At 36.5% G+C, this 25,444-nt stretch overlaps 2 protein-coding genes across 3 annotated transcripts; both read left to right on the forward strand.

Annotated features, from left to right (window-relative positions):
* The first annotated feature begins 11,975 nt into the window (after positions 1–11,975).
* Positions 11,976–16,363, forward strand: LOC131966659 (zinc finger protein 569-like). Its single transcript, XM_059328592.1, has 2 exons — positions 11,976–12,250; positions 12,950–16,363. The coding sequence occupies exons 1-2, from the start codon at positions 12,061–12,063 to the stop codon at positions 13,864–13,866; spliced, it is 1,107 nt and encodes a 368-aa protein (XP_059184575.1). The 5' UTR covers positions 11,976–12,060; the 3' UTR covers positions 13,867–16,363.
* An 848-nt stretch (positions 16,364–17,211) lies between these two features.
* Positions 17,212–24,807, forward strand: LOC131966691 (zinc finger protein 157-like). 2 transcript variants are annotated; one of them, XM_059328595.1, is made up of 2 exons: positions 17,212–17,578; positions 23,377–24,807. In XM_059328595.1, exons 1-2 carry the CDS (start codon positions 17,380–17,382, stop codon positions 24,165–24,167), a joined length of 990 nt encoding a protein of 329 aa, XP_059184578.1. In that variant the 5' UTR covers positions 17,212–17,379; the 3' UTR covers positions 24,168–24,807. The 2 variants fall into 2 exon arrangements, with proteins under 2 accessions (XP_059184578.1, XP_059184577.1); XM_059328594.1 differs by lacking the exon at positions 23,377–24,807 and adding an exon at positions 20,562–22,159.
* Positions 24,808–25,444: the final 637 nt, after the last annotated feature.

Here is a 25,444-nt window from a genome sequence, read left to right on the forward strand (position 1 = left end):
ATCATTTTTGAACCATTGTATTTTTATTGTAAAAAATGACCTTTTTTTGCAAGTATCTTTACCAAAAAAAAAAAGTTTTCTTCCTCCAGGACCATTGGCCAGTCTCTAGTCCTTCTTTGGTCCACTTAGGCTGTTCAAAGTCCTTTTCCAAAGGGATGCAATAGGGCCTCAATCTGTGGCACACCAGATGGCGTCCCAGCACACAGTTCTGCTTAATGGTAAAATCTTTAATTCATGCAGCATTTTTAAAGATTTTCTTGTCAATTTTATGGCAGAACAGCGTTTCTTTTGATGGAAAAACTTTTTATTTTTTATGGTAAAATATGGACTAAAATGGCAATCTTAAACGGGAAATCAACAGTGCTAATATAAATTTACCATAATATTACATAAAGTTGCACCGTATTTATTACGGTAAAGTTCTGGCAACCACAGCTTCTGTTTTTTTACCATAAATTAAATGTTTTTTACAGTGCAGGCGCACAAATAACTTATCAATGCCCGATATGACATTTCTGCACTAGTAGAGCACAATCAGGTTTGCCTGAATGTCTTTCAAACCAATATTTTGCTGTTTTTATGTGATGTGCATCTTTGACACAGAAAGTTGTTCATATTTTTTAATTGTAACATTTCAACAATTATTTCAGGTTAACGGTCTGTCTGTCCCATCCTTGTGAATGTAATATCTCAGGAATGCCTTGAAGGAAATTCTTCAAATTATGTGAAAATGTCCACTCAGACTAAAGGACAAAGTGATTGACTGATTTCTACCAATGTTCACACAGAGATGACCTCCTTAGATTGTGGAGGTCAAAGGTCAAAGTCACAGCGACATCACAAAAACTTTTTTGGGCTGTAACTCATTTACAAATCATGTGAATGTCAATAATTCTACCTTTTCTTCACCACAATATTTATTGTTATTATTGCACTTCAACTGTACAGGCACCAGAAAATGTGGACATGCTCTGGCAGAGCAGTAACTGCTGTGAAGTTGCATTGTTTGATGAAATAGATAAGTGACAATTCCTCTGTGCGCCCCACTATGAAGAGGCTTAAACAGTGGAGAAGACGATGAGTATTCCTACAGTTGCTCTGCTGTCAGACCATATTATACTATTAGCAGGTTCATTTAAAGTGTTAAAACCCGGCTCGATGTTGAGAGCTGTAACATGTAAAAGGAATAGAAATGAGGTGGAATGCAACACTGGGCAGTTCAGGTTAAAATCAGGTGTTTATTTTGAACGAGTAAGAGAGTGCTGTTGTACAACAAAATATAACAAAAGGAGGCTAGATGGGGACTGACAATGAAGCAATACACTATACAAAGTTGAATAAATTAATTACCAAGCTCTTGGCTTAAAAACCCCTCTAAAGTACAAAAAGAAGTCAGCACCCATAAGCTTTCAGAAAACAACAGACAAAACAAACTAAAATTTAAACAAAGGGTGTCCAACTCTTGGTTCTCTTTATCTAACGAATTTACAAACTAACAGAACTTACAAAGACTCCCAAAAAACTGTCTGAACCACTCAGACAGGCAAGCAATACTGCTGCAACACTCAATAATACAATACAATGCTTCTAATGACATAAACTGATGTGCAACAAGCAGTAAAGGCAGACTGCTCCCTGTCTCACAGCCACCATGAACTGTGGAAACACAAGCCTTTTATAAGGTGCAGTTGGTTGATTGAAGAGTCCTGATTGGCTGACTCGCAGGAATCTCCGCCGCACCAATCACAGACGAGTAAGCAGCAACCAGGAAGTAGGCGGTCTCACAGCTCCAGAAGGTCCAATCAACTTCGGGGAATCCCACAGCTGGATTTACATAATTAGCAGAGTAATGCAGAGAAACAATACAATAAATGAAGAACGGCAGCCAGCCGTAACAAAAGTCATGACCAGGTTGAGTGATTGTGTGATGAGGCTTGCTGCTAAAATATGTGCATCTCCTGCAGAAGTACATGTGAACATGTGAATATGAACACAGTCATACCCTGCTCTACTCTAAACACACAAGGAAATCAGACAGCTATGAGGGGGACATGACTTAAACTCTGAAAGCCATTAGAAGCACGTCAAAGTCTAATTCAATGAGAAGCTGAAATGACTGAAATATCGTCAAACTTTCAAGTTTGGGATCAAATTTTAGCTGCAGCATTCTGAACCATTTAAAGGAATTTGAAGTTGAAGTGTTTAGAATAAAAGGAAAGCTCTTCAAGAGGGTCTGACCCTCCCTAACCATAACCCTTTGGTTATGTTCCATCCAAATACATGTTTCTATTGGTCATACTGCAACGTCATTATATAAACTTACAGACCAACTAACGATTATAGATATTAAAAAGTTAAAAGTGATCTACGGACTAAAAAGGAGTTAAAGATTTTTGTTGTTGGTTTTTTTTTGAGGAAGGAAACATTTCGACAAACTAAAAAGATCCGACTTCCAAAGACTAAATAGAAATGAAAGAGTTCAAACTTATCTATAAACTAAAAAGGAGTTGAAGTTTTTGTTTTTTTAGGAAGGATATGAAAGGTGAAAGTTGAATTTAAACTTATTGACAAACTAAAAATAAATAAAATAGTTAACATTTAAGTGGAAACTTACGAACTAAAAAGAAAGAAAAACGTATCTATGGACTAAAGAGAAATTACAGAGTTAAAACTTAAAGGGAGTTGAAGTTTTTTTGTTTGTTTGTTTGTAGCTTGTAATTTTGTTTTTTGTGTGTGTGTGTGTGTGTGTGTGTGTGTATGTGTGGTACTGTCACAGCTCCTGTCTGTATGAAGAGTCAGTCAACCACAGTATTATTAACACTGAAGCAAATATTACTTCTGCTTGTGAATGAATAAAACGTACCATCTTCTCTTTTTGTGTCGTGTTATAATGAGTGTGTCTGTGTTGAAGTGTTTCTAATAAAAGGAAAGCTCTTTAAGAGGGTCTGACCCTCCCTAACCCTAACCCTTTGGTAATGTTCCATCCAAATACATGTTTCTATTGGTCATACTGCAACGTCATGATATAACAAGACACTAGTTTCAATTGTTTCATCTGTTCTTTACCGCATATATTTAGAGAAAGCCAAATAATTATGGTATTAATTAGAAACAGAATGAGAGAGTAGTTTTCATGTCTTCTAGAAGACTGTGGGTGAAAAAGGATTTGAATGGAACATCACCATCAGACCCTCTTAAAGCTCTTTCCTTCTACAAAGTTAAAAAACAAAAATCAAACACATCTACACCAGGGGTGTCAAACTCAAATACACAATGGGCCAAAATTTAAAACTTGAATAAAATCGTGGGCCAACATTGAACAAATAAACCTTTTAATATATACCAAACATGTTTTGCTTTAACATTAAATATGGAACCAGCAACGCTTATAAACATACAATATATAACTAAATAGTGCAGACATGCAAAATCAAATTTCAAATAAAAAACACATCAATGTAATTAATTTATTAAATAAAAAATAAATAAAAATCGTATGCCTCTTTTCTATTTGCATCCTTCTGATTTAAATATCAAAATAAACTTTTTCAACAGGTTAATAAATTCTGCCTTTCTTTTCTCCATTTTTGGGAAGGGGTAGCTGGGAGACAGCTGTAGCTTGAGGTTGCTATGACGACTGTCACAGAGGAGAGTTTCTGGGTCCTGTCCTGATTGACGCGCCAAAACAACAGCAGGGCATTGTGGGATTTGTAGTATTAGCGGTAAATGCGCCGTATAATACCGGCGGGTCAGCTTTTATAGTACAATAATAATATAATAATTTGGTATTGCCTCGCGGGCCGAATAAAATTACACTGCGGGCCAAATTTGAAAAGAAAACTTTCTTCTTAAATTAACATTTAAAATATTTAACATTTGAAACACTCCTGCCCTCTAGTGGCTGAAGTCAGTGCAACATGCTATCATGAAACAAACCTCCTAATACATGTTTAAACTCACAGAGTTAATATACTGACAGCACAGAATCAACTTGGTGAAACAAAAGAAAAAGCTTCATGAACCAGGTGGAACAGTTCTTACATTACTTTTCTACATACTAAGAAAGGAATATAGCATGAGAAACTAATCAACAAACAAAAAATAAATGAAATACTCAAAACTTGGACTATATGGAAATTTAAAAAAAATAAAACTTATCAATGGATTAAAATCAAGTTAAAGGTTAGTTTATTTGTTTGTTTGTTTTTTGAGGAAGGAAAACATGTTGACAAACTTAAATGCAATGACATACTAAATATTATCAATGAACTACAAAGAAATCACAGAGTAAAAACTTATTTTAGAGCTAAAAAGGAGTTAAAGGTTGTTTTTTGTTTATTTGTTTGTCTATGAGGAAGGACTTAAAAGGTGAAAGTTGTTTATAAACTTTTGACTAACTAAAAAGAAATAAAAGAGTTCAAACTAAACCAAAAACTCAATAGAAATGAAAGACCTCAAATGTTTTACGGACTAAAAGGAGTTAAAGGGTGTTATGAGGGAGGACATGAAAGTTGAAAGTTGAAAGGAAAGACATGAAAAATGTCTACGAACTCAATAGAAATTTAAAGAATTGTTTGTTTGTAGTGAATGTGTGTGTGTGCGTTTGTGTGTGTGTGTGTGTGTGTGTGTGGTACTGTCACAGCTCCTGGCTGTATGAAGAGTCAGTCAACCACAGTATTATTAACACTGAAGCAAATATTACTTCTGCTTGTGAATGAATAAAACGTACCATCTTATATTTTTGTGTGGTGTTATAATGAGTGTGTGTGTGTTGAAGTGTTTCTAATAAAAGGAAAGCTCTTTAAGAGGGTCTGACCCTCCCTAACCCTAACCCTTTGGTAATGTTCCATCCAAATACATGTTTCTATTGGTCATACTGCAACGTCATGAAATAACAAGACACTAGTTTCAATTGTTTCATCTGTTCTTTACCGCATATATTTAGACAAAGCCAAATAATTATGGTATTAATTAGAAACAGAATGAGAGAATAGTTTTCATGTCTTCTACAAACTGTAAAAAAAAAATAAAAAGAAGGATCTGAATGGAACATCACCATCAGACCCTCTTAAAGCTCCTTCCTTCTACAAAGTTTTAAAAAATCAAATACATCTACACTATGTGTTTCTGTTGTTCTTTTTTTCTATTGTTATTATATTTTTACCCTTGAAAGATTTCTAGGAAATAAAACAGTGAATTGAAAATGTGTTTCACTATTTTCAGCCTCAAGAGTTCAGGAGAAAAGAAAACTTTCTTCTTAAATTAACATTTAAACATTTAACTTTTAAAACTGTGCACTCCTGACCTCTAGTGGCTGAAGTCAGTGCAACATGCTATCATGAAACAAACCTCCTAATACATGTTTAAACTCACTGAGTTCATATACTGACAGCACAGAATCAACTTGGTGAAACAAAAGAAAAAGCTTCATGAACCAGGTGGAAGAGTTCTGTCAGTCGACCCTAAAACCCTTTGAGCCTGTCACAGAAAATATTTAGGATTATTTTTTGAAAAGTGGCAATGAGTCTGAATACTTAATCATTGCTTCTTTTTTTTTTTTTTTTACAGAAAGTTTAGTAGGCATCAGATAAAAGACTTACATTAATTTTCTACATACTAGGAAATGAATAGAGAATGAAAAAACTTACCAACAAACTAAAAATAAATGAAATACTTAAAACTTGAACTATATAGAAATTAAAATGTTAAAACTTATCAATGGACATAAAATGAGTTAAAGATTTTTTTATTTTTTTTGAGGAAGGAAAACTTATCGACAAACTAAAAAGATATGAAATACTTAAAACTTTTCTATGAACTACAAAGAAATGACAGAGTGAAAACTTATCCAAAGACTAAATATGAATTAAAGAGTTAAAACTTACCTTAGAGCTAAAAAGGAGTTAAAGTTCGTTTTTGTTTTTTTGTTGTTTTTTTAGGAAGGACATGAAAGGTGAAAGTTGAGTTTAAACTTACAGACCAACTAAAATTAATGAAATACTTAAAACTTCGACTATAGAAATTAAAAAGTGAAAACTTATCTATGGACTAAAGAGGAGTTAAAGATTTTTTTTTTTTTTTTTTTTTTTTTGAGGAAGGAAACATTTCAACAAGCTTAAAGGATCCGACTTCCAAAGACTAAATAGAAATGAAAGAGTTAAAACTTATCTATAAACTAAAAAGGAGTTAAAGTTTTTGTTTTTTTGTTTTTTTAGGAAGGACATGAAAGGTGAAAGTTGAATTCAAGCGTATCAACAAACTAAAAATGAATAAAATAGTTAACATTTAAGTGGAAACTTACGAACTAAAAAGAAAGAAAAACGTATTTATGGACTAAAGAGAAATTACAGAGTTAAAACTTAAAGGGAGTTGAAGTTTTTTTGTTTGTTTGTTTGTAGCTTGTAATTTTGTTTTGTGTGTGTGTGTGTGTGTGTGTGTGTGTGTGTGTGTGTGTGGTACTGTCCCAGCTCCTGTCTGTATGAAGAGTCAGTCAACCACAGTATTATTAACACTGAAGCAAATATTACTTCTGCTTGTGAATGAATAAAACGTACCCTCTTATCTTTTTGTGTCGTGTTATAATGAGTGTGTGTGTGTTGAAGTGTTTCTAATAAAAGGAAAGCTCTTTAAGAGGGTCTGACCCTCCCTAACCCTAACCCTTTGGTAATGTTCCATCCAAATACATGTTTCTATTGGTCATACTGCAACGTCATGATATAACAAGACACTAGTTTCAATTGTTTCATCTGTTCTTTACCTGATATATTTAGACAAAGCCAAATAATTATGGTATTAATTAGAAACAGAGTGAGAGAATAGTTTTCATGTCTTCTAGAAAACTGTAAAAAAAAAAAAAAAAAAAAGGATTTGAATGGAACATCACCATCAGACCCTCTTAAAGCTCTTTCCTTCTACAAAGTAAAAATAAATAAATTAAAAAACATATACACTATGTGTTTCTGTTGTTCTTTTTTGCTATTGTTATTATATTTTTTACCCTTGAAAGATTTCTAGGAAACAAAACAGTTAATTGAAAATGTGTTTCACTATTTTCAGCCACACAGAGTTCAGGAGAAAAGAAAACTTTCTCCTTAAATTAACATTTAAAACATTTAACATTTGAAACTGTGCACTCCTGCCCTCTAGTGGCTGAAGTCAGTGCAACATGCTATCATGAAACAAACCTCCTAATACATTATTTTTTGAAAAGTGGCAATGAGTCTGAATACTTAATCATTGTTTCTTTTTTTTACAGAAAGTTAACTCGGCATCAGATAAAAGACTTCCATTAATTTTCTACATACTAAGAAAGGAATAGAGAATGAAAAAACTTACCAACAAACTAAAAATAAATGAAATACTTAAAACTTGAACGATATAGATATTCAATCGTTAAAACTTATCAATGGACATAAAAGGAGTTAAAGATTTTTTTTTTTTTTTGAGGAAGGAAAACTTATCGACAAACTAAAAAGATATGAAATACTTAAAACTTTTCTATGAACTACAAAGAAATGACAGAGTGAAAACTTATCCAAAGACTAAATATAAATTAAAGAGTTAAAACTTACCTTAGAGCTAAAAAGGAGTTAAACTTTGTTTTTGTTTTTTTGTTGTTTTTTTTTTTTTTTTGAGGAAGGAAACATTTCGACAAGCTAAAAAGATCCGACTTCCAAAGACTAAATCGAAATGAAAGAGTTCAAACTTATCTATAAACTAAGGAGGAGTTAAAGTTTTTGTTTTTTTTGTTTTTTTAGGAAGGACATGAAAGGTGAAAGTTGAAATTAAACTTATCGACAAACTAAAAATGAATAAAACTGTTAACATTTAAGTGGAAACTTACGAACTAAAAACAAAGAAAAACATATCTATGGACTAAAGAGAAATTACAGAGTTTAAACTTAAAAGGAGTTGAAATTTTTTGTTTGTTTGTAGTTTGTAATTTTGTTTTGTGTGTGTGTGTGTGTGTGTGTGTGTGTGTGTGTGTGTGGTACTGTCACAGCTCCGGGTTGTACGGAGAGTCAGTCAGCCAGTCCATGACGATCTGCGACAGCACCTCAAAAGGGGAGAGACCGGGCTGGGACTCGTAGGGGGCGGGGAAGAGGGGCAAGGCCATGACGTCATCGTACTCAACGTCGTCCTCAGGCTGCTGGACCTCCTTCAGACACACAGACAGAGAGAGGGAGGTGGGCTTCAGCTACACCCTTTACACTGATGCAGTGTGGGATAGATGTGTGGGACACAGTAGGACCACTCACCTCCAGGCTGCTCTGTGAAGAGGTGGAGGGCTGAGGGCTGGGGCTCCGCTCCGGCAGCACGGGCGCAGACACACAGAGTTTCTTCTCCGGGGGCTCCTCGCGGTCGGCAGAGCTGCTCTCCCTCTTACGCTTTGTGCCCTCCGAAGCCTGTTAAAGAAGAACAGCGAGAGAAAGTAAAGGACCAGATACAGTTATAATCCTTTCAGACTGCTGCTGTAACATCACTGCTTTCCATCTGTGCTTCCTGTTTCACTGAAAATGGCTTTATTATAAAATGGTACCATGAAAGGCTAAGTACTAGTCAATAAGAGTAATTACTATACAGATCATTATTATAGGAATACCAGAACGCTTCAACGCCACACTTGGATCCACACTTCTCATCATATCAATAATCGCACTGGCCTCCAACACACCAAACTTACTGATGGCTTAGTGTAACGCGCGGACCGAGGTGGGACCAAACGCACGATCGCCACGACGATACATCTTCATCCAGGCAGCGCATCCAGACCAGCAGGAGGACAAACAGTCAGTGGGTCAGCTGCCTGCAGGACATACAGCCGGAGAAACTGAAGACACGTTACTGCTGGTTCCAGGAGAGGGACTCAGGCCACACATTCATGATGATGGCTCAAAGCCCCAGTCTTTCACCCAGGAGACCGCTGTCCATGTCCCGTTGTTGCAAGTTTGTCCAGAGGTCGTGTTTTTGAAGCATAATCCTGGTCTCGTCTCCTAAACTTAAGGTCGTGGTTTTGGTGCCTGAACTATTTCACAACTTTAACAATGTGTTTAAACAGCTGTCGTCACGTTTCAACGATTTCTGATATCCTGACAGCTCTATTTTCAACCAATCATAACACTTTGTTTTTTTGCACTGAGAATGCTTTTATTGCCTTTCTTCTAGTCACGTATACTGGATGTCATCAAAAATACAGTGTCAATACTTGTTAGGTAACATCTCCGTCAGAGAGATTAAGTTACCTAACAAGTATTGACACAAGGTGCATGTTGTCACACTTTAAGGATGAGACACACTGTCATTTTTAATGTCACAATTGTCAGAGTCCCACAAACATGTATGTGCATTTATTCACTGATTGTATGGGTAATTAGTCATTTAGTAGTCATAGTCATTTAAACTTATATCAAAGCACTGCACACTAAAGATAATGTTGAAAGTGATATTTTTAAAAAGCACAAACGCATAACACTTTTACTGTGTGCATCACAAGAGTTTTACCTGGTTGGTGGCGTCCCGTCTCCTGCTGGGCACCGTCCTCCAGTAGCTGTGGTCGCTGAGGTGAGATGATACGTCACACATCTGTAATGGTCAACATACAGTTTAGGTTAGTTGGTTTATTATTTACCTAATTTAACACAACTAAATGTAAGTGTAAAGTGAATAAAAGTGTCACATTTAGCCTTCTGATCCTGAGATCACTGATTTTTCCCTTAAATAAGTTATTTTCTCTTCTCTGTGTACAGTAAATGTGATTGTTCCCTTCTTGCTAAATGTCAGAAAAAGAAAACTACTAAATGCATGACTGCAATCTGTTATTTAGGCTTTTACCAACGTCTTCATTGCAATATTTCATGTTTAATATATGTGTTTATATTTTTGACTGAGCTATATTCTCCACAGCAGACAGGCAGCAGCTGAGGCCGTCGAGCTTTCAACGCCTCGAGGCCCAAATTCAGTCGAGAAGTGGAAAAAAACTGCTTTGAAAAAAAAGTCTGAAAATTATTTAAAACTCGTGAATTCTCACATTTTCAACCATAACTTTTTAGAATAACTAAATAGGGTTCGGTTAGTCACCTTTTTTCGCTGGGCTCTTGCTCACTTTTGAAAAAATCGTCGAGTTAAACTTTCTCCTCCAATGTCTCAGAGTGAAATGGTGATTTGGAAACGAATTTCTTCAATCTATAGAGTCTCCATAGCAACCAGCTTCGTACGTAAACAAGTCTCGCTGCTGATCACAGCTGGACTCCAGAGCTGTTGGACTCATAGAACACACATTATTTTATCTAATGCTTGTTCACTGATGTTCTCTTATTTTTGTTTTAATTTGTTGTATTACCCCAATGATGTTGTATTTTGTAAAGCACCTTGTAATCCTGGTTTTGAAAGGTGCTATAGAAATTAATAAATGAATAAAATAGATACGTTTTATCTATTTATTAACAATACGAACTTTCGTTGTTACTCCCTCCTCATTCATTTACACTCGATCTGTAAGCTGTATGAGCTACACTCGTTTTTTGTTGACATCCATTTATGCAAGGCTTTTACTTCAATTTATTCTAAAGTCAGTAAACAAATGAATAATGCCAGTCACTAAGATCAAATATTATAAGTAATGCTAACATCCAAATATGTTCACCATTTAAATATAGTTAGCTAGGGTAAGCTGACAAAGTGTTTAGCTGTAGCTTAGTTGTTAGCAACATTTCTCATTATTTCCCCTGCTGTGATTGATGTGGGCCTATGTCACCTGCTGAGTGAGCACATTTATTTTAAATAATGTTACATGACTGTGAGCTACTATCTGTAATAACACAAAACTGGGTCCAAGGAAGACAGACTTGGATACAGACTACCAAGCCAACTTTAACCTACCTGCTAGCTGCTTCAATGTAGCATATCTTCTGCCATCTTTGTGTATCTTTAGCTTGGTGAAGTAACATATAGCTCAGAAAGCACAAGGCAACCAGCTGTTGCTCCATGAAACATCTGGCTGAAGCTGTGAAGTCACTGGATGCACTCAAGCTCTCATCTTTACCTGACAGCTAGCAGCAGTGCTGTTGAAATTGAGCTTAACAGTTTTGCAAGCTATCTTCCGTACAAACCACTCAAGCATTAAAGTAAATGTTGCTATGTACTTACATACTTTACTTAAGTACGATTTTAACTCTATGGAGTCTTGGGCTATTTTGTCCATGTTTGAATCCCTTTCATCCTGCCTGTATACAACACTTAAAAATGTGTAAATGCCATGTTACCTCACCTATATGACCTCATAATAATTGATTTTTTATCCTGACTTACTGGATCAACATTTTGAACCAAAAATAAACAAAGAAAAAACCGGTCTGACTGTATTTTATTTGTGTCTTGTGTGTTTAGCGTAACAATTTTGTGTCATTTTGTGTAATTTATGTCATTTTGTGTCTTTGTAAGTTATTTTGTGTCTGTTTTTTGGTCATTTTGTGTCTTTTTTGGTCATTTTACTTTCAAAACACTATCATGCTCAAAAAAGAATTGTAAATGTTGCAAATATGAACAAATTAGTTGTTAAGTTACATCCAGTTCTATCATTTTATACAAAATATATTTGACCTTGTCTTCAGTTTTACTTGGTATATCATTTACAGTAGGGCTCCACGCTGCTTTGTTTTTACGTCTGGATGTGATAAAGAAGTCATGCTTTTGGAGACTCCAGAGGGTTAAATGCGGCATATTTGCATAAAATTGATATATTCAAGTAAAGTATGAAAATTATACTCAGAGTAAATGCACTTATTTAGGCCTACTTTCACCATGCATTGTGGCCCTTTTTCTTATAAATTATTTTCTCTGTCATTTTTTCTTCACCTTGAAATAAGTAGGAACTGTTGAAGTGGGCCCATAGACTGTATAAATAGTGGGCCTAATGGCAACCAAGCTGCAGCTTGCAGCTCCAGTGTGAGGCAGAGGAGGGCAGCCTCACACTGGAGCTGCCGCTGTTTCATCTGGCAGAAGAAGAAAAGAAGAGCTTTTTAACTTGACTCCAGAGGGCAGCAAGTTATCTTGTCCTCCAAAATGTCTCAGCTACAGCAGCTGAAACTCTTCGTCAGTGAGCGACTGGCAGCGGCAGCAGAGGAGATCTTCGGTGCTGTGGAAAGAACAATATTGGAATGTCGTAATGACATTTATTTGTCAAAGGGGGATAAACATAACATGCTGCTAACGCTAGCTGAAGGTTTGAAGCGGGAAGAGATGCTCACAGCAGGTTGGTGCACAGCTGTTCATTGTTGTTACAGTGTAGCTACTTAATATAGCCTGAAGTGTAGCCAGGACATAGACGAAACATTTTATATGCATTGGTTGTGTACTTACTGTACTCCCTCACACCAAACTCAATTTAAAGCTCAACATTGTCTGCTTCACTTTGTTTAAGCAAACAAATGCAAATTTAGAAACTGGAGGAGGAATCAACAAAAGCCCAAAAGTAACTAAACAATAAACAAGCAAACCTTAAAAACTTAACTTACAGGAATAAACAGCTGCTATCATCCCATTTAAACACAATAATATATTTGCTATTAGACCTGTAATGACAGTAACTTGGGGTAGTCATGTGGGGGGGTTTGATGTTGTTTTGCCTGTGTGTCTTACTAAAACTCCCCCTAATAATACTGTTAACCTGACAGAAAATATTGTTTTAATTAATACAGCTTTGTCCCTGATGAAAAATAAACTCATTTATTCACCATCTGCTCTAATAACTGTGCATTTACCTGGATTCATTGTTTGTTTTATTTGTGCCATGTTTATTTTAATAAATGTGTCTTGAAGGAGGGTTAGCGGTTATATGGAAAATGATCCTACTAAATTGATTTCCAACTCAACATGCAGTTTAGTAAATGTAGTAGTAAATGTAGTAGTGCTGTGTTGATGCTTGATACATCTACTTTCCTTGTACCCCCAGTCTCCCAGGAGGTCAGCAGGACTGAAGCAGAGGCCTCCATGCAGCCCTCACACACTGAATACTGTCAGGTGTTGGTGAAGCAGGAAACATCAGGACCAGGATTTCCAGAGTCTCAGGAGCACTGGCCTGGCCACGATGAAGAGACACTGCAGGACCTGTTAGAAAGTGATGCTGTTGCTTGCTCGATATATGGACAGAGCACTGATTCATCTTCTTTTTGTCGGACCAAAACTGTGGCCGATGGAGAGGGGGATACTCTTCCTGGCCCTTCAACTGAGTGGATAAAAACAGAGGAAGAAGCAGATGGCTATGGAGGGTCAGAATTCTTGCAGCCTCTCTCTTCAGAAAGTGTGGATGGAAATGATACCAGTGATCCCAGCTCGAATGTCAAAGAACAAACAAATCAGAGCGCTTTTTGTTGTAAGTTGTGTGGAAAATCTTTTGACCTCAGAAGTTCATTAATGATGCATGTTAATACACACACAAACAATGCAGCCATTCTCTGTCCTTCAAAGCATGCAACGTCTGCAGGAAGCTATGTAGAACCCCTAGAATCACACAGGGAGGACAACCCGGAGGACACTCTGTGTTACATCTGTGGAAAAACATTTAGCAGGAAGTGCCATTTAAAAAGACACATGCTGATTCACACGGGTCAGAAACCACACAGTTGTAAAGACTGTGGCAAAACATTTGCACGAGTTGAATGTCTGAGGGTACACATGAGGGTCCACACAGTGGAGAGACCTTATGCATGTGACTTCTGCGGGAGAGGTTTCAGGCAGAGGAGCAACATGATATATCACATAAGAACACACACAGGAGAGAAACCCCATCGCTGTAGCATCTGCTCCAGGTCATTTGCATATAAGAAGGACATGATCAGACACATGCAGGTCCACACCAAGAAAAAGTGAAATCCCATTGTGAGGTTTAATTTATGATAATAGAAGAATCAGCTATTGGGGATGTACTCGGGTCCATCTTATTGTTTGCCACATTTTTCTTAAGATAACTGTCCATATGTTGATGGTGTGACATCATATCTGGATATTTTCCATCCAGTTGATTTGTACACAAATACATTTCACCAGTGTGCCCCCAACTGAGTGCAAGTGTTGTTTGACTATAGAAGTTTCAATACAACTAGGGTAATTTAGTCAATACCTTACAATACTGAATACTTGATACCCAGCCCTTAAAGTTATGAGGTAAAGTGACATGGCATGATTGATTGCGGCAAGTATAAACAGTCTACACAGTACGCTTTACAGTGGTACAGTAGCATAATAAACAGTATAAGATATAGTACAGGGTGAAGATAATCCAGATATAGTTTCACATTTTTGAGGGAATGATCATTTTTGAACCATTGTCATTTTTATTGTAAAAAATGACTCTTCTTTTTTTGCAAGGATCTTTACCAAAAAAAAAAAGTTTTCTTAAGTCTGTTAAATACAAGGGGAGGCTGTGGGTCAGTTGGTAGAGCGGGTTGCCCACTGATCAAATGGTCGGTGGTTCGATCCCTGACCATGGCAGCCCCGATGCTGCGTTCATCCATTGGAGAATGAATTCCCAATGGTGTCAGGTGGCACCGTTTAGGGTAGCCTCTGCCACCAATGTGAATGGGTGAATGAGCTCAGTCTGTAGTGTAAAGTGCTTTGAGTGGTCACAAAGCGACTAGAAAAGCGATATTTACCATTTGCTTTCAAGTCGAACATCTCATCTTCAGAATCATGTTCTGACACATATTTTTAACAAATTTAGGATTTGGATATCTGGCACTATTCCATATTAAGATTTTAATAAAAATCTGGAAAATTGCTATTTGCCGTCATAAGGATCTTTTCACTAAAGATATAGCACTAATGATATCATGATGCAAACACGCCCATAACACTTTGAAGCAATTTGCCTCTTTTTTTCCCCATGATTGCAATTATCTAAGTGGCAGAGTATACATGGGCTAGATGTTAAAGTGTGGGCTGTGAGGGGTGCAACCCTGAATAATTGGATGTGTACATGGGCTGGGCTCATACTGTTTTTGTTTTAATAAACTGGGCTCGGCTTATTTAACCCCAAAGATAAGTATGTCTTCAGAGATAATACTCATTTATGCACAACTGCGGGTCTCCATTGATTATTTAAATCTCCAGAGTCAGACCAGCTGATCAGTCAGGACCTAATATGAATTAATGTTATGTTTTCTTCTACACATCAAAGAGATAACACACACACACACACGCACACAGTCTACTTTCACACAGTCTACTTTCACACAGTGAGCGTATGTGAGCGCATCAGCTGCTGACATCACGGGAGTCAGACTGAGACATTCCTTTATTAACCTTATTAATTCCTCATATATTTAAATAAAAGAAACAAAGGGAAGCTGTGAGGAGTGTCCTGCCACTTAATCCCTAAATCAAGGAGTTTGAGTCTACCTTTTATTCTTATAAATGTGCTTAATTTACCACCAGTTCTCTGAAGACGGTAATAATTCCACTGTAACTGCGTGTCGCTATTAGTGCCGGTGTTTGTGAATTGGACTTTTTTTTGCAATGAGGCTAATTTGCATAGAAAGGAGCCGCACCAAAAGTATGCATATTACCTCATCTAAGTGCAAATAGAACCGGCGCACCGAGACGCAATTTGCATGGCAGCCCAGTTAGGGATGCAATTCAGCTTTTGCTGGTGCTTTGAGAATTGTTTTTGCCTTATTTGCACATGTTTTTTGACCACAAAAGCCTCGTAATCCTTTTGTGAATTTTCCCCTGAGTTTTGTTTGTGGATGAAATGATCCAGTGGCTAAATGAGGGTCACATCTGCTGCACATTGTAGAGAGGTTGTTCTTGAGAATGGCTTTGATTTTGTCTTTCTTCTTCCTCTCCACCACTGACTCCAGACTGTCGAGTTCCTCCCCAACCACAAAGCTGTCTTTCCTTACAAGCTTGTTGAGTCGGCTTTTGTGAACGGTATTTAAGTTATATTTTTTTCTGTGTTTCTTTTTATTTACATTGATAAAGGACTATAAGTACACCTGTATTTTATGCCAGTAAGGTTTTTGTAAGGTTTTGACCTTTTGTAAATGCTGAATATGCAGAATGCTTTTCATTTGCGTTGAAAATATTTTGATATGTTTAAAGAGAAAAATAATATTTGTGGTATTTAAATCTTTGTTGCTGCATCCGCTGTTTTGTTTCAGTTGCAATATTAGCTTTGTTTGATTTTAAATTCAATATGTGGCCTCACCCTGGTTTGGGCTACATATAACATTCCTATATTGCAGTGATACTGAATTTATGGCTCGGGAAATTAAATTAAACTCGCAATTTAAGAAAATAGATTTGCAAATTCAGATTTTTTTTTGTACTTTGAATGTAAATGAGGTTCCATTAGCATTAAAAACATCAAAATAAAGCTTGTTTTTTTTTTGTACTCCCCTGCTGTGACTGGATTATGGCCCTTTTCATTGTTATTATTTTATCAGATAAATGTTATTATTAGGCCTGCACAATTAATTGTGATTTTACCAAAATTGCAATATTGACTTGTAGTGGCCATTTGTCCAAAAAAAAAATCAATATTAACATTACATCAAACCTAATCAAAGTGCCAATGGTGCACCATGGCGGTGTGTACACAGGCAAAATAAGTGTATTGTCCATGCAAAACTTTGAGTTTATTATGATTCATTGTTCCAAAGCAAGCAAGCAAACAAAGGAACAAAAAAAAATGGCTCCTGATGTCTCTCTTGCACTGGTAAAAAGCCATAGGCCCACCCAGCTACATGCTGGTTCTATGCCTGCCTAACTACCTATATAACCTCAGGTGCCCACAGTGTTACCCCAAATTCCATCGAAAAATAAAATACTAATTTTGAAAAAAAAACCTAAGTACACTAAAAAATAATCATAATTGAACTAAACAAATAACTTGGAAAAGTATATATCATAAATCTAACTGAAATAAAATAAACATCTAGAATAATCAAACAATACTACTTATTATTAATGAACTAAATACGAACAAGACATTAATAGTTCCCACAGGACTAATGCAATATCCAAATCCCTTTTAATATTTGTTAAAGGCAAAAAAGAAGGTCAAAATAGTATTGTGGGTAAGTTGCAAAGAAATTTAAGAAGAAATCTAAGAACTTTGTTTAGTTTTCTTAAGTTCTATCTTAGGAAAAAACGTAAAAAGAAAGTTAAGAAAAAAACTAAAGATACAATTTTTTCATGAATATCAAATCTTCTTATACTTTGTCGTAAGAGCAAAGTTAAGAAAAAAGTGGCACTGCTTTGTGAATCCGGCCCCAGTAGGTGGCGGTATGACTCTTTTTGCATGTATGTTGTATCATTGGCAAAGGCTGCTACTACACAGTACACACAGCCTGCACAGAGACACATCAGGCAGGTTGCTGCAAGATGGCTAACGCTACGCTTCAGTCGTTCAACGTCTTTCTGACGGAAAGATTAACCGCAGCTGCTGTAGACATCTATGGATTCGTTGAGAAGACAATAATAGACTACCAGGAGGAGGTGTACCAAGCCAAGCTGGAGAACCAGAGGCTGCAGCGGTTGCTGGATTTGGTCTACAAGCCAGAGATCAGACTGCACAGGGCAGGTATGTTTCTCAGTTTGCACTGCACCTTATTATCACAGGCCACAAATAACTGAACCTCATCAGTTAACAACGTGTCAAGTTAATAAGGCTTTGGTATTCGCTACATTAAGCCGCATTCATGTTAGCAAGCTATGTTTGCTAACGTTAATGTTGGCAGGTATGGTCAAGACTGTAAACATTTCCTGTCCATTTTCAAAATAAACCTAATTTATACGTGCATGCTGTATTGACATCCACGTAGTACCAAGTCAATGTTTATTGTAGTCGTCGTAACATGACACTGCTGCAACATTACAATTAATTATCAACCCATAAGAACCCATGGTGATACCCGTGTACCAAGCACTTTAAATCTTCTATAATCTCCCATCATCTTGATGCTTCACCTTAACTCATTAAATCCCTAAGCGACACATACTCAAAACCCTGGTGGGGTGGTCATGTGACTGTGACAAAAAGTGACTTCTCCAAAATATGTGTGTGACTGGAAATGTGAAAAAGTAGCTCGTTTAAAAAAGCTTATTCTTTCTTACGAAGCTAAATTTAAACCCATTTAACAATTCTAATCCGTTAATAGGGAACTGAACAAATTAAAGTCACACTTTTGATATATGTTATGGAGATGCAAACCAAAAAGCAAATGGTTATTTGTTTTCATTTATTATTGATTTATTCTTATTTTGTTACTTAAAAACAAATCTGAAAAATAATTTGTTGTTAAACAGCACTATTAATGTCACAATTTTGATATATGTTGTGAAGATGCAAACAAAAAGGCAAATTTGTGTTTCTGTAGGCAGAAAATGTGTCTAGTTTTTTTTTTTTTTTAAATAAGAAATATCATAAAAATAAACGCCCAATGTATTGTATTCGTCACATCACAGATCTTTGACATTTAGGGGTAGAATTAAAAAAAACATCATAAATGTGTTCTATGTGGTCCACTTGGTCTGTGGTATATCCCCCATCATTTTCCTTTAAGGATTACTGGGTCTGGGTTCTTATGGGTTAAATTCAGCACTTAAATACTTCCTTCTTTGAAGACACATTTTAGACTTGTTTGTTGAAGGTACACCTCGGCAAACCTAATTATGTTACTCTTAACACAATATGATCTTTTGTGTTTAGGAAAACTTACCTACAATAATAGGTAATTCATGTAAACTGACTGTATTCATCAGCATATATGCACTGCTTGTAGAAAATATATATTTGAAGGATACACGGGTAATTTAGGCATAGATTTAATCTGCCGAACGGTATTAAATGTTATTAAATCAACTTTTTTAATTTACATTTCTCTCACCACACTCCGTTTTGACGGTTAAAGGCTTATCACTGTTATCACTACTGAAACACTAGCACTACTTTCATACATTAAAACATACATTAAAACATACATTTATGACGCTAAAAAAAGTCTACAAAAAATGTAAGTTCACTTATTGATTATTTCAAAAAGTGATTTATTGTTCTTGTTCAAATATAACATAGTCATCTTAAGCCCAAACGACCTCGAGTGAACAATAGCAGAACTAAAAGTCATATCTTGCAAGTAAGAAAGAATACTGTAATAAGATAAATGTTCCTTTATAAACTCCTGGTTTCTTTATTTTAAAATAAATCATGAAGCCTTTGGAAGAGCAGTTTGTTTGTTTGCTTTTTTTTTTCATTATACGCTTTAAAGTTAGCACTTTGTTAAAGGTGTGCATGTGTCAACAGACTTTTTCAAACACTATGTTGATGTGTTGCCACGTGCTATAACTGCATTTTGGATCTCTTTGTATTTGTGAGCCTGTTTTTTCCCCCTGTGTTGTTATTATAGTACAGCCAGGCTGAATGTGGAGTTAGGCCCCTAAACTCCCAGGCATTGTAAAAGGCACTCTAAAAGCAATTTAGTTTTGTGGGAGACATTCAATTCCTTAACTGCAAGGGGTGAAACAATGCTGCACCATCTAAACACAAATGAGATCCATTGTGTGTTTAATATTGCTTCAATTAGCCAACCTATTTTACTTGTGAACCCATGGACAATTCAGAATCTTGGGTTTCTGACTTGTATATAGTGTTCACGATAAAGTTGCAATTGCTGCAATCCACACAATGTTAACTTTCACACATCCAATCATTTGATGACGTGAACACTCCCAAGGCGTATGGGAAACCTTCTGACCTCGACCATCCATCCGATATGACGTAAACTTCTGATCAGCACTCAATTGTACATTTTGCCACACAAAGCCTGAAAAATTCTTCCTTAAAACTTGTAAAAACTATCATGCCACTCAGAGAGCGCAGACCTCTGCCAGGGTCGCTGGTGCATTCACATGCAGTTGGTAAGTCGTTCTTCTGACTTTGGTGTGTTCATGAGCTCGAAGTATTTTCTAATGTAGGAACAACATGGATGCTACAAATGAGTTTTGTTGTATTTTGCTGCCCAAAGAATTTAAACCAAACATTAACAGATGTTTCCAGTATTTGAGTGAGTCAATGGATTAGGCCATGAAATATGATCAGGAATTCGTACCTTATTATTATTCCAGCACCACATGAACGCAGCACATATGTCTGGTCTTGCAATGTTAATGAGATTTAAAATACAATTTGGTATCCACGCCAAAATGTATTAGGTTTTTCCTCGGTCCGTGCCATGCCATTCAACCACGTTTCATAAAAAATTGGTCCATGCAAAGTTTCCATGCCTTCTGGGTGTGGGTGTTGAGGGTTGGTATTGTGTTGCTTTTCGAGCCATTTTACCAAATGTACCAATCATATGAGCACTACCTCCCTGCTCATCATTTTTATGATATTTTCTGCTCGCTGTTTTTATAATAACTTTCTTAACTATTTCTCTGCTGCTGTTAGGACGAGCGTCACTGCTGGGGATTATTCAAGTTTCCCCACCTCTAGTTCATGTGTGCTCAGAGAAGTGATTTTTTTTTTCTAGCTGCTACCAAAAACATTTTCCTATCCACTGTTACAGATTCAAGGCAGATCGATTTGCCCACAGCCACACAGGAGGTTTGTGCTCAGGAGCAGCAGATACAAAAGGAATGTATTCCCAGTGAGGCCAAGGAGGAGCCAGGCATCTTGCCCATTAAAGAGGAACTGACTGACCTCTGGATCGAGTCTGTGGAGACACCTGTATGTCCGGCATACAGCAGCGTTACACACTCACTAACTCAAATTGTCACAGTTGGACAGCAAGAAGAACACGAGATGCCAGACAACCTTACTCAAGTTGTGACAGTTGGAGAGCATGGCGAATATGAAGCGCAAGACAGCCTGACTCGAGTTGTAAGAGTCGGGGAGCACATGGATTATGAGATACCTTTACAAGAGGACCACCCGTCACCATCATTTGAAGCATCTGCAGAATATACAGTGAAGCAAAATGTGTTTTTTTGCAACATTTGCTCTCAGTGTTTTCTGACAAGAGTCGAGTTAAAATTGCACCTTGCAGCTCACGCAGCAGGAAGTTTACCAAATCCCACCAACAATGCATTCACCTGCTCCGTCTGTGGTAAGATCACAGACACCCGGAGCCATATGATCTGCCACATGAGAACACACACCGGCGAGAAACCGTTCGCCTGTCCCATTTGTGGTAACAGATACAAGCTGAAAGGTCATATAAAAGAACACATGAGGACTCACACTGGAGAAAGGCCTTACACCTGCTACATCTGTGGGAAAAGCTTCAACAGATCTTCGACCATGAGTAAACACGCCAGGATCAAGCACAGGGAGAACATGCCGTTTAAGTGCATCCAGTGCAACCATCGCTTTCCTCTACTCGTTGTTCTCAAGCAGCACATGAGGATGGTCCACGACATCACCTTCTCTGTATGAAAACGTTGGAGAAACACTGATGCTGACGACTGTTTACAGTTCAGAAGTTACACTGAGTCTGATAGCATGTCTGATGGCGGTGGCTTCTTTGTAGGTTCACCATTTATGCTTGTATGTTTGTTGAAATTGCAGCTGACATGTTTCTCTTAGCACTTTCAATCCATTGCACTAATACAACTGCTCATGCTGTTCAGACGCTCCTGAGGATTTCATGTAATTGTAATCTGCTTTGAATCTAACGTAACACGTTCAGTAGATATTTACTGACACATTCAATGTACTCAGCAAATCGTTTTTTGAAAGCACATAAAGGAACACCTTCAGATAAAATGAATCTCAAGGGCTTTTGTATTTAACAAAATTAGCTTTACGCACTTTATTTAAACTTTGATTTTGACAGTTGTACTTCCTTAAAGTATCTATTTAATTTATGTGACTTTGTTGTTATTGGCTTCTAATATGTTGCCTGTAATGTGTTGTTTTTGAAAAGTGCAATAACAATAAAATGATAGAACTGCTCTAGTCTTTCATTCTATGTTTGTGAGCATTATATGTGGAGGTAGAAATCATGACTTTAGAAGAAGAAAAGCAAAACCATGCTGTCACTGCATTTTTTAAGATCCATACCAATATTTATACTTGAGATCCCACAAATTGAGTTATTAAAGAGCCGGGTTTTGCTGACCTCTGATAGAGACTATAAAAAAGTGGGATGTAGTCTCTGTGTCGGAAAATATTCAGTTAACGCAACCCCTGGTTGCGTTAACTGAATATTTTCCGACATGAAAAGATTTAATTTAATTTGCTTTGAAAGTATTTAAAAGCACAGTAATTGTTATGGCGCTGATGAACCAGGTGAAAAAAGAGATTGGTGTGGTGGACGATAAAGGACAAGCTTGTTTCACCTTTTTCTGTTTATTATTTTTAGGCATTGTGGTATTGACATTAAAAAAAAAGGATCACACGGTCACTATCTGTTTCTTTATATTCATTATTTTAAAGTGAAAATAAGATGCTATTAAATATGTCTTGATGGATAACAATAATAGATTATGACGGAATGTTTATTAATCTTTCCGTCAAAATGAAAGACAATGGAAAGTCTAACGCAACCTCTGCTCTGACGTCATTAAAATTAACCCTGTTTATAGTTTTAGTTATAGTCATGAATAAGGAAACTTGCTATAAAGACCAAAACAGGTTTTTTAACCAAGCTGCAAACATGCTTATTTCTCCTGTAAAGTTGGGCATTTTAACATGGGCTTCGTCTATGGCAATTAACTTGCTTTTGCAGCCAGCCTACAGCATTGGCTTTATTTTTCAGCCCCGGGAGGATGGTGCTTGAACTCTGGCAGTTTAACTTCTCACCTTAATGCAGTGATGTAGAAGTGTACTCCAGGCTGTGTTAGTTCACTGTGATCATCACAGATGTGTGTAGCTAAAGTTGCAACTTCTGACCAATCAGGGATGCTGATTCTCATCAAACGATGTATGGGTAAAAATTTGCTTTCAACCTCAAAAGATCTTATGCCTCTGGGACTTTGGAAAGAAAACTATTTTTTATTTTAACCTTTATATATAACATGTATAATGTGCAAGTTCGTAGGTGTTTAGAAGGCGAGATACCTTTATGTATCCAGATAGAGTACACACATCCTTTTCACTCATAAACATGTAATAGTATTGATGTTATTGATGTGTTTTTGGTATAACACACATACACAACAAAAAGTTTCCAAGTTTGAGGCTCTTCTGATTTGCGTAGACCAGTTTTCCACTCTTGACTGGTTTGTCCCTTCAGGAAGTTGATGTGGCTCTGAGGCGGCTGATCAAAACTATCTCAAAGGTAAAATTCCTGATGGGTGGATTTATGTGAGCACTATTTTGGCGCTGACGACCTTGACACATGCTACAAATGTAATGCATTTTTGTTTCCATCCTTGCAGATGCCAAACAGACAACTACACCTACATCCGTGCAGGAGGAGGAGATTCCCTCGAAACAGCCGGAGTGGAGCCCCGATGAGTGCCAGGAAGAGCCGGGACCCTCCGACGTTAAAGAGGAGCAGGAGGAGCGGAAGGAGGAACTTTGGATCAACGGGATTGACGAGCAACCTTCGGCAGAGGACAGTGACGACGGGGACGCCTTGACGAAAGAACTCATCAAAACAGTGCAGCAGTTAGAAGATTGTAGAGCAGCGGAGGAGAGCAGAGAGCAAATGCAAACTCCTGCAGAGGATCCGAATACTTCTGAGGAGAAGACGAGTACCACCTTATACCGCTGCCACATATGCAACTACATATTCACCAAAAAAACTGTGCTTACGTGGCACCTCAAGACTCACGAAAGCAAGTCACCTGACGGCAAGGGGAACTTTGACTGTCACATATGTGGGAAACACATACCCTGTCAGAGCAATCTGCAGAACCACATGAGAGTGCACACTGGAGAGAGACCCTACAGCTGTCATTTCTGTGGCAAGTGTTTTAAACTGAAAGGACACATGACAGAACATATAAGAACTCACACAGGAGAGAAGCCTTTCAGCTGTCACATCTGTGATAAATCCTTCAACAGGGGTTCAACTCTGAGGAAACATGTTCTAGCAAAACACAAGGAGGAGAGGCCATACAAATGCGGGGATTGTGACGAGTTATTTACTGAAAGGCTGCTGATGAAGAGGCACATGCGAAAAGTTCACGGAGTCAAAGTGTCCACGAGTCAAAGTCCTACCTAAAACTTCAGAGCAGCAATTTTCATGCATGTTGCATAGAGTCTAAAATCTGAGTAGAGAGTAGGACTAGGTTTATAGGTATAGTAACGCCAGTGAGTTTCGGTACCAATACAGCACCTTTTGGTAACACTTATAATTACCATCATTATTAAATAGTAAATTGATAACTAAACTTAAGTTAATTGTTTTTTACTGTTAAATAACAATACAATTATTGCTGATTAATAATGATTCATAGTAATGCTATAATGTATGGTGTTTAGTTTATTTTTGCACACTTTATAGCATTTTATGATATTATGATTACCAAACTATTTATAAAACCATATATGAAAATTATTATGTGGCTTTTATGAATTTCCAACTGATGATGATAATGACTAATAGTTAAGAAATGGTTAAAAAGAAAAAAATGCAAAGCATCAATGAACAATTTTGAGATAGATGTTATGAGTGTACAAATAATCACTCTGTTGTTTACAAAATAATTATAAACTATTGACAAAGTACTTAATATGTAAATAATGCTTTTAGATGATTTACAGGAGTAATAGCAGTTGTATTTGTAATACATTTTTAAAAAAGTTGTTATAATCATCAGTTGACAATTTATAATGGCCATTCAAATACTGTTTATAGACAGTTTACAAATAATTTGTTTTGTATTATTTGTATATTTTGTATTTTGTATTATAATATATATTATATATATATATATATATATATTTACTAATGATTAGTAAACATTATTAATTGTCATTTGTTTGTTTATGGTAAAATTACTATATTAAGTCTAATCAACTATCAATATTCTATGTTTTAATGATGGCTTTTATAAAGTGTTACGGTACCAAACTTTTTTTTTCAAAAATGTTGCTTTGAGTATTAGAATTACAGTATACTATATAATCTTTTTTTTTTTTTTTTTACAAATGAAGCCAAACTTTTCTAATGTTAAACATAAGAACTTTGCTTAGATACAATAATATTTACAATTGCCAAAATTAGTATTTAAAGGGAATAGTTTCACATTGTGGTAGAGTTCGATTATAAGATTGATCTCACTCTCATGACAGGAGCTGGGGCCAGGAGCGTAGTTTAGCTTAGCATAAAGACTGAGAGCAAGGAGGAAACAGCTGGACTAAATAATATATATTAGTACAATATATTGAACAGTTAGCTTTAGAAGTGCTGATAGATATCATATTGAATTTTGAAGAGAGCCAGGCTAGCTTTTTATTCTTTACGCTAAGCAAGGCTAACAGTTACCTGGCTCTAGC

The sequence above is a fragment of the Centropristis striata genome, chromosome 3 (assembly GCF_030273125.1).
Source record: "Centropristis striata isolate RG_2023a ecotype Rhode Island chromosome 3, C.striata_1.0, whole genome shotgun sequence".
Taxonomy (NCBI): domain Eukaryota; kingdom Metazoa; phylum Chordata; class Actinopteri; order Perciformes; family Serranidae; genus Centropristis; species Centropristis striata.